General features: G+C 36.3%; 2 protein-coding genes and 1 long non-coding RNA gene across 3 annotated transcripts; all 3 read left to right on the top strand.

Moving 5' to 3' along the window:
* The first annotated feature begins 537 nt into the window (after positions 1 to 537).
* Positions 538 to 1,516, top strand: LOC124457061 (THAP domain-containing protein 1-like). The gene is made up of 2 exons (XM_047007353.1): positions 538 to 1,092; positions 1,193 to 1,516. The coding sequence occupies exons 1-2, from the start codon at positions 646 to 648 to the stop codon at positions 1,514 to 1,516; spliced, it is 771 nt and encodes a 256-aa protein (XP_046863309.1). The 5' UTR covers positions 538 to 645.
* Positions 1,517 to 1,962: 446 nt separating this feature from the next.
* On the top strand, positions 1,963 to 3,190 carry LOC124457845. The gene is made up of 4 exons (XM_047008026.1): positions 1,963 to 2,290; positions 2,399 to 2,585; positions 2,708 to 2,775; positions 2,862 to 3,190. The coding sequence occupies exons 1-4, from the start codon at positions 1,985 to 1,987 to the stop codon at positions 3,048 to 3,050; spliced, it is 750 nt and encodes a 249-aa protein (XP_046863982.1). The 5' UTR covers positions 1,963 to 1,984; the 3' UTR covers positions 3,051 to 3,190.
* A 362-nt stretch (positions 3,191 to 3,552) lies between these two features.
* Positions 3,553 to 3,954, top strand: LOC124457846. The gene is made up of 2 exons (XR_006952832.1): positions 3,553 to 3,638; positions 3,710 to 3,954. It is a non-coding gene; the product is annotated as an uncharacterized LOC124457846 (long non-coding RNA).
* The last annotated feature ends 11,762 nt before the right edge of the window (positions 3,955 to 15,716 follow it).

Here is a 15,716-nt window from a genome sequence, read left to right on the forward strand (position 1 = left end):
TGACGTCACAACTGGGAGGCATATCTGGTAACACAATATACTTTTATATGTGTTTTGATGAAGTCATTGTGAATTATTCTTAAAAAAACGTTTTTTCACACTTTTTTTACATCATGTACATGCAATATATATAATGAAATAAATAAAGAAAAATAAGTTATATATTTATATATTCAGTATACATTTTGTATGGTTGTATCGGAGCTTGTTCGTGTCCATGTTCATTTCCACTCGTAGGAAATCGTAGACGATTAAAAACATCAACAAATATGACAGCTAAAGCTTCATGAAACATATTCGCCAAAGTCTGAGAGATGATTACAAATAGAAGAAAGTTTTAAGAATTGTATTTTTGTAGACAGCAGATTTTGTTGTAAATTGTAATGTTATGTTGTGTAGTGTGTGACTGTGTCATATTATAGATTATATGATATAACGGATATTATGTTGATGTAAAATAGTATAGTCATGTTAAGAGAACACTTCCTCACCGCAATGCGTCATTGCGGTAGGATGTAGGTAGAAACGGGATGGTAAAGTTGTGCGTCATATGTGGACGCCCAAAAACCACTTCCGAATAATTATACATAAATATAGCTTGCAAGCGTTGGTTCGGGAGTTCGGAAAAGTTGTTGTTATTGGTGTATGAACTGGTCATACAAATTTGATGAATTAGAGTCGTATTGCAGAAGGCAGATTGTGCGAAAGATTTCAGCGATCATGTACTGCGCAGTATATGGATGTTACAGTAACAGCAAAAATAATTCTGACAATTCTATTCATTTTTTCACTTTCCCAAACGGCGTAAAAAATACAGATGAAAAAAAACGAGAAAAAATTTGGATTGAATTTTGTAAAAGAAAGGGTTACAAACCTACAAAGAACTCGACTATTTGCTCTCTGCATTTTGAGAACGATGCCTATATACCATCCTGTTCGCCGTCTTTTCTAAATTCAATTAACTTTTCGGGGAAAAAGAAAGCCATGCTAAAGGGTGATGCTATACCCACATTAAATAAACCCAAGACCGCAAGTGATGCTGAAAAACTAACTGCAAAGAGTCGATGCACAGGCAGTCACTCGAGAAGAAAGGTAAAATGTGAAAAAGTCTTTAATATTTAGGAAAAGAAATTATTTCTACTTTCACAGAAACTTGCTAACTTTAGTTTCTGGCTATTTTGCTTCATGACAGGATATTGATGCCATGGTAGGAGAATACATAGAGAACAAATGTGCCCCAGTCGAAGAAGAAATTGTATACGCAGATGCATGCAGTTCTCGTGGGGAGGTTATTTTCCATGAGAACTCAGATTTAATCCAAACAACGCACCATGCTAGTTCTTTGTCAAAAAGAAAAATTACACAAAATAAAAAAGACAAAGCGACACAAATTGGAAAGCCGTGCAGATGCTACAATAATCAAAAACAATTTAAAAGTGTCGCTGTTCAAACATTCATAACGGCAGAGAGACTAAAGGCAGACCTTTTACAAAAAGGCAAAAATGACATCCACTAGTTCACAGACAGATGAAACAAAAGCCACTCTGGGTTGTGTACAGTTGCCATTTGGCACATCTGATATTGGTCTTGACGATAACAGATTTTCCAAAACTGTGGACAAAAATGATAGAAATGAATATGATCAGGAGCAAGATACAGATACTGAAGAATTCGTACTTGGAGATACAAATAGTGAAGACTCAGAGTTCGAAGACAATATTAACAGCAATGTAGAATCTAAATGCACGAGTAAGATTTTGTCACGCAACAAGCTTCCGCAAGATCAAAGGAAATTTATTGTGTTTGAAGATTCCCTGGTTGAATGTTTCGATCGCTGCTCTAAATGTGGTAGTAAATGCCTTGTTAGCGTAGCAAACACCATTGGAACCTTTTCCAGAATATCTGTTCAATGCTTACTAGACGAAACCCATAGCTTTACATGGTGCACAGGCCCTTGTGTAATAGACTACCGGTATTTCACCTGATGCTGGCCTCAGGCATCTTGGCCACAGGGCTAGAATGGGCTAAGGTTCTTCGACTTCTCAGTGCATTGAAAATAAAATGTTTCACACGTCGTGAATTTTCAAGATTGCAATCGGCGTATGTTATACCTGCCGTGTTCAATGTTTGGGGTGGTGAGAAAAAGAGATTGTTACAAAAACTAAAAGGACAAACTTGCTGTATTGCGTCAGATATGCGAGTAGATAGCCCAGGTCACAGCGGGTTGTTTGGTTCCGGGAGTTCTTTGGACGTCGATAACAATGTCATACTTGATACACAGATCATAAAGGTAATGACAGAGCTTATTAACATATTATAATGATCGTCCGAAAATATTCCGTTGATATAATATAGTCTTCTTTCGTATGATATTTCTCTATACTTTATCAATACTCAGAGCACTGAACTCAAGAATTCCAACGCCATGGAGCTAGAATCCATCAAGCGTCAACTTGCATACCTTGAAAATGGTGATGTTAAAATTACCAAGCTTGTGACTGACAGACACATCCAGGTTACATCTTACATGGCTAAGGAGAAGCCAGAAATAGAACATGTTTATGATGTTTGGCATGTGGCCAAAGGTGCAGCTAATTCTCTAATTGCAAGTATTAATCACTCAAATATAAGTGCATCAGTTGTGAATCAAATCACTGGAATTGTGAATCATGTGATGAAGTATGATGTATTTAAATTGAACCTTTAGGAGAGAAAAAGAGGTTACTTAAACTTGTAAAAAAGAAGAAATTTTGTGCAATTAAGCCTTGGATTGGGGTAACTACATTTAAAAAATGTATATCATGCCATTCCAGAGAAGTATGAGTGATACTTGTAGCTATATCTTAAACTTTATCTAACAGTCCATCATAAATCATTTGTATTGGGTGGCAAGCTCCAGCAGCACTGAAATTGAAAAAGAAGAAAAGTGGAAAAGTTTGGCAAATCACATTGCTGATATTCATACTCATGAAGACAACAAGGTGTTTACCAAATGCTTGCATGAAGCTACTAAACGGCAATGGTTAAAAAAGGTAAAGGGTAGTATCTAGCTCCAATTCATTCATGGAGACTTCATCACTATACACAAAAAAAATAAGTGCACGGGGCACCTGTTCTTTAACAGGTCTCGAAGCATTTGCATGTATATTATAATCTTGCTTCCTATCAATCTATTCATAAGACTGACCTCTTTATACTTTTAAGGTAGTGCAGCTCATAAGAAACTAACTGAACTTATTTCAAGACCAAGATTGATAAGTGCAGTTAGAAAGTTGTCAAGTCACCAACAAACATCAGGCTTGGAGGCAAAGCATTCACTTGATAATCTTTTGCATCAAAAATACATACTATCCATATCACTCAATCATGGCCAGGTGAAAACATGCATTTTTTCTCACATATTTTACTTTAAAAAAGGGTTGCTTTGACCAATAAAGAGTAATGTGTTATTCCAGCCTATACAGTTACCCATTGTGAATTTTTCAGGTTATTTTGTGCAAATTTACATTATAATGAAAATGCTAGTAGACCCCAAGCAACAACACGAAAAGGTGATAAAAGATGGTCAGTTGCATACCCTAAAGCTCACAAAGGAGAAAAAGCTGTGGCCAAACCAATAAGCGACTGTCCTACCTACAGTAAGAATTAATAGACAAATTAGAATCATTAATGACAAAATGTTAATGCAAAATACATTTAAAATTTTCAGATTATGTGCAAGATGTTCTGACTGAGTGTCTGAGACTTCGCAAAGATTTCAACACCACAAAAATAGCATTGGAGAATGCAAAAACATTGCTTCCGAAAGAACCTCCCTCACTTGTGGAAACATACTTGTGTGGGAAGCAAAGGCAGCCAAAAAATGAAGTCATTCTTCGCAGACACAGTAGATTTACAACGCCTGCTTTGCCCGACGATAAAATAAATGACAAAGTATGTCTTTGCAAGGGAAAATGTGCTACAAGCCGATGTTATTGTAGGAATAAGAATCGTCCATGTACGGAAAGTTGTGGTTGCCAAACCATGAAATGCAACAATACATGATGAAAATTTAAAAGCCTTGAAATCGCAAATACCTCAAATCCAATTTCAATTTACTTGGCATATTTGAAATGAGTGTAAAGTGCATCAGATGACCAATACTTCCCTCGTATGCATTTGTACATGCAAGATGGAAATGGCCTTCGACATTTCTTGCCAAGAATATGGAAAATCCATCTCGAACATCTTCGATACGCAACATGACGGTATATTTTTTTGTATGACTGCAAGTTCGTCATCACCTAACGGACTGTTTTCTTCAATATACTGCCAAGTATCTATTTCAAGGACATTTGCCGATATGTTTTGATTGAAGAAAGCAAGTTCAGTCACGCAAGACAAGCCTGCATCCTGTGCCGATTTAAGTTTGCCATCATATTCGTCATATTCAACCGCTTTTCATGAAAGCAAAAGCATTCAATCGTTTTGCCATAAACTCACAATGGCCGCATTTACAGCAACTGAGTGAAGTTTTACGCCAACTATACATAGCTTCAAACTCCTCGTCTATCTGATCATCTACTTCGCTCGACGAAGAACTTTCTGAGTCAGAATTCTCACTCTCTACAAATTCATCTGGCATTGACTCAAACATATATGACTGAACCATAGCATCTTTGTTAATATTTTCCATTTTGAGTGCTGTAACAGCAGTGTAAAGTCCCAAACTTTGCGTAATAAATGAGAATGCTTGTCAATTTGCAATATAAACAATATTCATCAGCGACAAAGTCTCCCTGTTGTGACGTCACATATGAAATATAATTATTTTGGCTGCTCATTTCAAGATGGCGGAACAGCCCTTGAAATAAGCAAACTTTCATTCTAAATTGCGCTTTAAATATATATTTTCAAACCGGAAAAATAATGTTTTACGGAATACTAAACTGCAATGAATGATATCGCGACATGAAAAAATATATGTCCCATGTCCTTTAACTTGTGCACTCTAGAGACTGTTGACCTTCTTTGCTGAGTTTAGAATGGTCAGGAAATACGCCTAGATAAAAACAAAATAGGAGATACATGGATGCACTATATAAGTTGACATGCAGTTTAATGGCTTGAAACAAGAGTAAAAAATAAAAACAAATTGGTGCAACTACTGAGAGGTTAAGCTGAAAGAATTAAATGAAAGAAAATCTTTTCTTCAATGTCAGTCTGGGAAAAAAGACAAAAGAAAAAATATATGGAATTAAATCATAGCATAAATGTAAAAATGGAAAATAGCAAGCCACATGAATTTATCTTATAAGGTCTTCGCACGTGAGTGCACTGCATCCGCAAAGGGCATGTTGGGCATTAAACTACAATGAAAAAATTATTCATGAAAATTAATTAGTTGCACAATAGAGTGAGAAAGTCATCTTCAAACTGACAAGTATACATACCATTCAATGTTATATTAATACTGTAATCATCAGGAAAGGTGTGTATATCAGTGCCCAGATACGGAGGCTAAAGGGTACTATCACTTGTCTAAGGTGAACCCTCAGGCTGGTGGTGGGAAGGAGGTGCCTTACTTCTCCATTCCAGACAGGCTCCAAGCGATGTCTGACCACTGTCCTATCATCTACCAACCTCAATTTATTGTTTTTCAGTGGAGCATTGACCTCGAGGATGTTCTTTCATTGGAGCTTTGCATTTAGTACATTTGCGAGTACTTTTATTCCCAGCGCTATTTACAATTTGATCCGCATCATCTGTTAGGTCTTGTAACTTCTGTCTTTGCTGTTCCACGAAGGAAAAAATGCAGATCATTACATCCTAAAATAATTGTAAACAATACCATTATCGCATACTTAAAGCACGCATGAAGTGCATGACTAACATTCTTGCTCCTCGCAACATATTTTTTTATTGCCTCAGCCTTGGATCGTTTGGTGGGAAACTGGCTGCACAAAGGTTCTGGTGTTTTTCCTCTATATCTTTCCATTATAGTTGAAAGTTCTTGTTTATTAGACATGAATAGAATATTCTTTACCTGTTCAACATATTCTACATATTGATATGAAAAATAAATTGTTACTAATGCTTCAATTCTCATATTCTACAAAACATTCTAAAAATTAGCATACCATAAGATGGCTTGACAGACACTTCCCGCACTACTTCCTCACCCAACTTATACTTATGGAAATTTATATAATGCACCACTTGTCCCTTTGTAAAGTGGTCGGGTTAATCAAATAAATTTTGTTATTGGCTACCTGCTTCAGAAATACATTTATAAAACGTAACTGTATGCTTAATCTCTTTCATTTTACAATTTATATCAATGATGAGCGGAACACACTTTTATTTGACATTACCTAGTAATGCATCTCTGCCTGTATTTCCAGATAATAAAGTTTCTGGTTATCGTGTAAAATTACCTCACGTTGTGAATTTAAATGGTAATTGGGAAGTAGGATTGTATTCAATTACATATCCTCATACATGGTACACGTTGAAAAAAGTTTGGATACACATATATATGTAACTTACAAGCCAGGTCTACCTACTCCGGTAATTGTCGACTATGGCTTGTATGAAAAAGCTATCGACCTAGTAAAAGCAGTTAATGAGATTCTTGACAACAAAATAAAGGAAAATAATCAATTGAGTTTTGAGCCCCGAACACAAAAAGTTAAAGTCCATGTGGATTCTCAGGTTAGCAGTCCGATAGATGCGTGAGTCGGAATCGTATAGATTAGAAGTAAATAATTTTTATTCGATCTAGTAAATAATGATATAGTATAATTAACAAATGTGCAGTTTAACAGTATACCAAACGAGAATACATGAACTCACTTCTTTGCCGGGTCCTCACGATCTACATTAATTTCAATACAGGTTAGCCGATAGAATAAAGTAATACAATGATGAAGCTTTCGCCCTGGTTAGCATGTGGTAACTGTCAGCTGCACTATAGACTCAAATCCTTTTTATCCCAATGAATATTGCGCGTCAAATTACGCGTCAGTTAAAACGTGCATAAATTAAACTCCAGTGCTAAATAATTATATCCGTGCAGTTTGTCAGCAATCCACCATGTAATACAAGGTTACAAAGTATTATTTAATCAACAACTGTCGTTCTTACTCGGCTTTGGAGCAAAATAAGTAGAGATTTCGAAAACAACTGAAAGCCCTTATGCTTCTGATTTGCACGGTTCTGTCATGACGTATGTATATTGCAACTGCGTACAAACGCAAGTTGTTGGAGACGTCAATGTAAAATTACTAAAGGCAGTTAATATTCAAGGAAAATATGGAGACATTGTTTCAAGAACATTCACTAATATTCAATATAAATTGCTCGTGACGAGTTTCCAAGGGGTTTTGCTTTGTACTCTTTTGATTTGACGCCTGATATGTGTAGTACGGGTGAACATTTTAATACAGTGCAAAAAGGAAATCTTGCCAATGACGTACAATTCTCAACAGCACCAACTAATGCTGCTAGTCTTGTCTGCTATGGCGAGTTTGAAAATATAATGTGCATCGACTCTGAAAGAAAAGTTGTCTATGACTACGTTGGTTAAATGGACACCTCACAAATCATGTCGGCTTTGAGATCGGATCCTGTTAGAAGCAAGAAATCTCTTGGTGTTTTTCGAGCCAATCGTTTGCCTAAAGTAATCAAAAGCTATTTGAATGGGCTTATAGCAAACACCGATATCAGCGGAAAACCTTGAAGTCATTGGGTTGCATTTTACGTTCCGTCTGAACGAAAAGCCGAATACTTGGACAGCTATGGACAGCCACCAGAGATTCTTTAGAGACTATTTGAAACATTATGATTGGGATTTTATTACACCCAAAATATGAAGTATTTAGACCGATGTATGTGGACAATATTGTATATTTACCTAAGCCTAAGTGTGCGAGGCCATTATATGAGAAAAATTATAGACATGTTTGATGGTAATACTGTTAAAAACCATAAGAAATATCGAATTTTATAAACAAACATGTTCAAATAGAAACTAATGTAATTCCTAACGAAGGAAATCATTCAAGTACAAACTTATTTTGTAAAAGATTGAAGTGTTTCAATATCAATGAAAAAGTTCTTTGTGTAACTAAATTGCTTGCGTTTTATATTTACGTATTCTAATTGACAACAATCAGGAAATTGATATCAACTGCGATATTTATTTAAAGAAAAAATCTTTTACAAGACATATTTATAGCTTAACCAACGTAAATGTGTTTTCTTGTTTGTAGAGGAAGCTTTGGGCATTGTCAATTTCGTTTTTGATGAACTAGGATAAAATGTTTCGTTTTCTTTACGTGGTGAAGTTTCCATTTGAGCCTCCTTCCATCTCATATCGTTCCTAACCAAATCTCGAGGAATGTTTATTTTTTGTAAAGCACGAAAGAATTCTTTGGACCCTTGAGGATTAAAATTTTTCCTTCCTCTCACAGCATCGCTAATTAGATCTGTTATGTTTGATTGCAAAATGGTGACTCCCTCAAATTTGACTTGTCCAGAACCGTCCCAAGATATTATACTCGGTGTGTTCTGAGACGCTGCAATATTGCTTTCGCCCGCCCACGCATAGTTTTTGGCACACTTTGTACAATGACAGAGTCAACTAATGTCTGATTTTCATTATCGCTTATTGAGTTATTTTCATTCCCATCAACAGTGTCTACCACGCGTACCACGGGTATCTGCTTTTCTGTTGCTTCAATTTAAGGAATTGTTCAAAGTTTGCGTTAAAAAGTCTTTGTCTTTGATCGTCACTCACGTCGTCTTCTTGAAGAATATGTGAGAGCTGCGAATCTTTATTCATTATATTCATCATGATCAGACTAGTTTCAAGATTTTGTTGGTTTTCGTATCTGTTAGATACATCTTCAGCAACAAGAATCTTACGTTTGACATGTTTCATTTTGTGAGCAATCTTCCCAATACACTTATATCAAGCAACAGTAAAGCAGTTAGTAAATTTCCTCTCTTCTTATTCAAAAGTTTTTTCTTCTTTGCTCGTGAGATTTTTTTGTTAGCTAGCGCTGTCAGGTGTTTCTTGTACCTTGACAACAGTCGCTCTTGACTGGCAGATACTGGGACAGTTGCTTTTAAAACATTGATAGCACATTCACATATGCACACAGTAACGTCGGAGACTCCGTGCTCAATTATCGCCTTTCGAACTTTTGGTTTAGATTTAGCTAGAACTGGCAGATAAAGAATATAGTTCTTCATTCGTTTCGACATGATGCGTTTATGAGTGTTTCTTTAGATGCTTATCGCTTTTGTACATACACAATGTGCTTTTCATCAGGCAATGAAAATGTCATCAAAATGTTTGTTCTGACACACAAATTGTCAGTGGTTAATTCATGTAAATCGAGTATGAGATAATCGTATACGCGAGTCGTAGCGTCTTCAAACGACTCCACAATGTAGTTGACATTTTCAGCGTACATTTGATGGGCCAAAGTTGAAATACCAAGAGAACCTCTCGTGTTTTTAAAAATGATCCTATAATGAGAGTTAAGGTTATCTTTCTTGATTGTTTACCTGGAGAGAATAAATATTGCGTTAAATACATGACAGATATCCCGCGATGATGTGACCAACAGGTGAATAAATCAGACATTCGTTGATCATTAGAACATTCTGACATAAGATCGTCTACAATGACTAAAGAGTTTTGACATCCTACCAAAATATCGGTCAAGTTGTCAGGGAACCTTTCAACCAAAATTACATTCTGTATCCTTTTAAAAATTTCGTCAAATTCCATCTGATGTTCGCCATAGCAGTAAATGATTTTACTTGGAAGTGGGTGAAACAGCTCATTCAAATTATAAAGCATCGACCTAACGAGATGACTCTTACCAGATTGGCTTTGCCCGCAAATGTAAAAATTGGCTGGTGTTTTAAAACGCACGTCTATTGTATTGCAAATGAAAACCGAATTGTTTTACAACAGACTATATACCATCATGCATGTATCAATTAAATATACTCTATAAACAAGTTAAATACTTGTTCAACAAGAAGCTGATTGGATGTTCGGCTCTAAAACACCGAGCACATAAGCAATCGCAAACATTTTCTTTCATCAATTGATTGGTCAAACATGACGTTCACATGGCAAGACGTTGTGAAAAGTTGGGTTTCTTCAACTCAAGAAGCAATATTCAGCATTGGATAACAGACTTGATAAGGCATTTGGCATATGCCAATATTATTCCAACAAGAATTATGAACATTCAAGGCCTGCACATCATTCTATTGGCACAAATAATGTTGGAAACATTGGATCGTGTCTCAGTACCAAAAGCAATGCAACATCCAACATACTTCGTTTATCGTGCAAATGTAAAAGAAGTAATGCTCCACAATCTTCAAGATAGGATTGCAAAAAATATCAGACAGTTGGAGAATGATGAGGGTGTAAATATTCATCATTATTATAAATTGAACATTGAACATATGATGGACATGGATTAATTACGTTTTTAATGTATATTTGACTAACTTTTTCAAATTCAACAATTTCTGCATACATCTGATTAAACAATTGTGCCCCAATGCCTTTTTCTTTTTCTTTCCAAAAGATACACAGCAACGGTCAATACAATTAACATTCCCAAAATGACAGTTGGACTATATAGTTTGAAGAATGAATACACAATGACATACATATGGTTTATTAAACAATAAAACATAAGTCGGATCTAATGTTAGTTTGTCAATAGCGTGCAACTTCCAGCTTTGTCGTATTTCCAATTTTTCACGCCATCCAATTGCATGCCTTGTATATTTACCCAATTTTCGGTTGACATGTTCGCGCACTAGTTAATTTCGAAGCGTGGAAACTAACTAGCACGGGTAAGAGATCTTTGACAAAACTGTAACAAAGCTGCACATGTTTACTGTGCAATCAATCGATTCTCTCTCCAATGGATGACGATGTTTGCTAAAAGAAGTCTATCAAAAACATTCTGCAACACCACAAATAATCACGTCCAGAATTTCATTAAAAACTTACCAAAAGGCCAAGAGTCTTTTTTGCGAGCACATTTAACTGGTAACAAGCTATTAGGATATTTAAATATGTGCACTTGATTGAAAACACATTCCATTACATTCTTTTAAATAAGATTTCTGATCCTGATCAAAGCAAGAACAAGAGCCCGAGCACAAAAAAAAAGAAACAAAACAATGTAGTTACTTAACACATGGTACGGAAGTGTTAAAAAGTAAGAACATAGTTATGATCGGATTTTTTTCAATAGTCGGCAAGCAATTAGTATTCTAATTTAGTAATTGAACTCAACCATAACATTCATGAGAAACTAATAACACTAAACTACTTCTAATCATAATCCGTTACTAAAATATAAGAAGTAAACGACGACTACCAAAATGGACAAAAATTCATTCAAGCTAGTACTATTGGTCTTACCATCGTCGCTATTCAAATAATGTGGTAGACTTGTTCTTTTTCGCTTTCGAGATCCCTCTTCTTCTGACTCCAAGTTAGACATTTCTTCTGCACGTTTCGCTCTTGCCAATGCTTTTTCATAATTATCCGTCATATTAAAAATATAGAAATGTGCATAAGATAAAACCATTACATAGGTAAATACCACAAACTAAGTCAAAATTTGAATAGACAAAGCATACTTAAGTACATAAATACCCTTATTGGATATTTCATCCATTTCTACGGGCGTCCGACTCAGTCAATGTTACGAACGTTTCTTCAAGCATCGAAACATTGAATTTTCATTCCAACCCAATGATAAAAAATTCGAACGCTCTCACTAAACATTTGGAAAACCTGAAATTTAAAACGAAGTGGCCCGGATATATTATCAATTCTACAATTCCAATAGGATGTATCACTTAACAATTCCAAAAAAAAGCACGCACAAAATTTTCCAAAAAAGAATACTCGGTGTTCACGTGTTACATTTGGCTAATTTCAATAATTCAAGAAGAGCTCTAATTTATACAGGGGGGTGCGTTCCTGAGTGAGATTTTCGATGCGGAACATCCCAGTACTTTGTTGTGTTCGGAAGAGCAAATTCAAACAGTGGTCGATTTGCACATTCTTTAGTTGAATTTTTAATGTGGATCAGGGGAAGCAGATTAAACAATTATTAAACGCCATCCATGTTTAGATGGTCTGATCCACTTACACGGGAACTAAGACAGAGTTAGGAAAAGTGTGCAAAACGCGAGACGAAGGCTAGAACATTCCTAAGTGTTTGCATCAGGCCATCAAAACACTTAAAAGCGTTTAATAATTGTTTCTGAAAATAGCAACTAGAAGGTGGTAGTGTAACTGTTTTTATATAACCGGAAATATGACCGGTGATTCTCACAAGCGATTAACAAAGCTGTAAATGTATAGTAAACAACGAAGGCAAGCCACAAAAACGTAGAATTACTGCCACGTGTACTCCAGGTCACTTCAAGCAACGGCTGAGTCGGTTGAAATATATAATGTAGACAAAGTTACAAGTACGGTTTCTTAGATTTGTATATTGTTTAAACTACAACAAAGTGCAATACATTGCGAAGATAATGAATCTACAAACGAATCATTAATCCTTGCGAATATTGTGCAATTTAAAAATCAGAATACACATAAATATTAGATCTGGGATAACTCGACGTTAAGTGTAGCAGATCATTTTTATTGCCAAATGTGAACTTTGGCAGAATTCCTTTGCTACAGATATACGACTATTGTTCATGCTTCCTCTCTATTGCTTTTGACCTGCATCATAAAAACTCGAAAAATAATATGCCAATTGCCACCCATTGTTTCAGGGGCGGATCTGGAGTATGTCAAATCCGTCGCGCGACTGATGTTTGAAATTCAAAAATTACCTACCTTACTTGTATTAAAATTCGCGCAGTACTAGAATTCACGCAGCGCTGAGTGCGAGAATTTTAGTACTGCGCGAAATATAATCCGCGCGAAAAGCTTTGTAGTGTAATATGAGTCATTCATTGTTGGTTATGCAAATCAGTTGTTTTATTAACCCATATACATATTGACATATGTTTTTAGTTGTCCTGGTAACATTAAAAATCAAAAATGTCTTCATTTTCATCCTGTACAATTTCAGTCGGGATATTCTCAGGTTCTACGTAGTATTCCGTCACGAATGCCTGCATTTTGCTGTATATCCTAAAACTTGCATTGTTCTGCATGACTGTTAGGGTAATAGGAATCTCCAAGCCTCCTTGTGGTAATGGGGATCGACGAAATTTGATGTTACACACACATGCTTCTATATTGCCCCCATATTCAAAAAAGAACTTGAAAAATCGGGAAATCTCTCGTGGCAAATGTCCGACCAGTGACAATGGTTCAATCTTGCATCTGATTTTCGTAAACAGACCAATAGCATATGGGTCGAATAGGTTTCCTGATTCTGGTTTTATTATTAACTGCTGGTTGATTCTTGGAGCCCAGATTTTTCTGTATTCATGAAAACCTCGTGATGCGCAAGCCAGAGAAAACGATGTCCCCTCGGGGCTCAGTTTCACTGAATTAGAATCATCCGTTCCTGAATCGCGTGTTTCCTGAAGCAAGCAATCAGATGCGTAATTTTCTTTCGCGTCGCACGCTTCACATAAAGCAACACCCGAACCACTTTTCCATCCAGGATAGTTTTCAGATGCAGGGATTGAACACTTGATTCCTCGGTTACAAACAAATTATTTGCATTTTAGACAAGTGTATTTTGTGAAATCATTGCACACGATGCAAATGCTTTCCATTTCTCCAACACAATAGTCAATGATGAGTCACGTTTCTTTAGGTGTTAGATATGATGTTCTATTATTATTTTACTGACTGATTTTACTTCCTTATTAACTAATTGCCGAATACGTCAAATGTTTCCGCAACACATATTCTACCGTTCAAGTATTGCCAACAGAAAACATTGTGCGGGAAATCAACGCACATGGCTCTGTTAAAATATTTCAAAAAGGTTTCCCAAGACGATATTTCGGTCGCGTCGTTTGACAACAAATTAAATGCTGCCGAAGAAAATGCAGTAAAACAGCAATTATTTCTTGACGCTCCAGAACCAAAGAAAAAGAGGGGCAAATATGGAGCATATGATGCTTTTCAACGAGCAGAAATTGCAAAATGGGGAATTGTGCATGGAATAAGACCGGCGGCAAGAACGTATTCCGTACCAGAGTCAACTGTTCGTGGACTTGTCAAATCGTACTATAAGGAACGAAAAGAGCGCACTGAACTCGAACAATTGCCAAGAAAACATCGTGGAGCAAAAACTTGTTACCCGAGAACATCGATGAGAAAGTTATCGCCATGATCAAAAGCATGAGAACGGCCGGTTGTGTTGTCAATTACAACATTGCTATTTCCATAGCGAAGGGGATAGTACTGGCTAATGATCGGTCTTTGTTGAAATGAAACTGAGGAACCCTAGAATTCCACTATACATGGTACCAGTCAATTTTCAGAAGATTGGGTTTCAGTAAACGTAGAGCAACAACTGCAAAACAACCCGTATCACCTGGCTTCTTAAAAGAAATTCGCTTCACGTTTCATCGTTGTATTAAGGAAGTGGTTACCGCTTATGACGTTCCGACGATCTCATTATAAACATTGACCAGACCCCTCTCCCGTTTGTCCTCATCAGCAAGTATACAATGGACAAAACTAACGAGAAGTTTGTGCCGATCAGTGATAGCGCCGATTATCGCCAAATTACTGGAACATTCTCAGTCACCGCGTCGGGAAAGTTTCAGCCAATTCAACTAATCTACCAGGGGAAAACAGACCGGTGTCACCCTAAATTCAGATTTCCAACAGAATTCCACGTTACCCACACGGAAAATCATTGGCCAAATGAAACGAAAGCAATTGAATTTGTCAATCGCATTCTTATCCCCTATGTTAAGCAAATTAGAGAAGAGCTTGGTTTTCGCGCAACAAAACAATGGATTTTGATCACGGATGTTTTTAAAGCACAATGGACGGATGCCGTAAAGAAGATCATTTCCGACAATAATGGGAAGATGATACCTGTTCCCAACAATATGACATCATACCTGCAGCCCTTAGATTTAACGGTCAATCGCTCTTGCAAAGCTTTCCTTCGAAACCAGGCGCAAACAGGGTACTCAGAGCAAGTCCAAGCCCAAATAGAGAAAGGTATTCAACCTGATAAAGTTTCTGTTGATTTGAGAATTAGGGTGCTCAAACCACTTCACGCAAAATGGATAGTGCAGTTCTATGATTACATGCAATCGAACAAGGACATTGTCGTCAAAGGTTACATGATCAGGTGTGATTTTTCGCATTGGAGGAGCCACAACGAAAGAGGATCCATTTGAACTGTAGCTAAACTTTTGTTTGACTTATTAAGTATATTGTTAGGCAAATATCATTTATTACATTTTTTTAGTTCTTGTTGGGATAGTGAATTCACGCTTTATTTTGAAGCCATTTTGAGGCCACCAATCGTTTTTTGATGAATATTGAGGTATTTCATAAAGAAAGCTCAATATAAATGCGTTAATTATTAATAGTTCTTTGAACAAACCAAAAAAGAACGAGCACATAAAACTACTTGCGCGAATTTAAAGCCGCAATAATTGTCAACAAAGTGCGCTAGAAATAAATTGCGCGAATTTAAAGCTGAGCGAAAATGATTACGACTCGAATTTAA

Source organism: Xenia sp. Carnegie-2017, unplaced genomic scaffold (assembly GCF_021976095.1).
Source record: "Xenia sp. Carnegie-2017 unplaced genomic scaffold, XeniaSp_v1 HiC_scaffold_6, whole genome shotgun sequence".
Lineage (NCBI taxonomy): Eukaryota > Metazoa > Cnidaria > Anthozoa > Malacalcyonacea > Xeniidae > Xenia > Xenia sp. Carnegie-2017.

Bases quoted from the DNA above. Each gene is read 5' to 3' on its own strand.
- LOC124457061 (XM_047007353.1), top strand. From the start codon at position 646: ATGAACTGGTCATACAAATTTGATGAATTAGAGTCGTATTGCAGAAGG. The intron at 1,093-1,192 runs GTAAAATGTGAA...GCTTCATGACAG, and splicing joins GCAGTCACTCGAGAAGAAAG to GATATTGATGCCATGGTAGG.
- LOC124457845 (XM_047008026.1), top strand. From the start codon at position 1,985: ATGCTGGCCTCAGGCATCTTGGCCACAGGGCTAGAATGGGCTAAGGTT. The intron at 2,291-2,398 runs GTAATGACAGAG...ATCAATACTCAG, and splicing joins TTGATACACAGATCATAAAG to AGCACTGAACTCAAGAATTC. The intron at 2,586-2,707 runs GTGCAGCTAATT...TTGAACCTTTAG, and splicing joins TGTTTGGCATGTGGCCAAAG to GAGAGAAAAAGAGGTTACTT.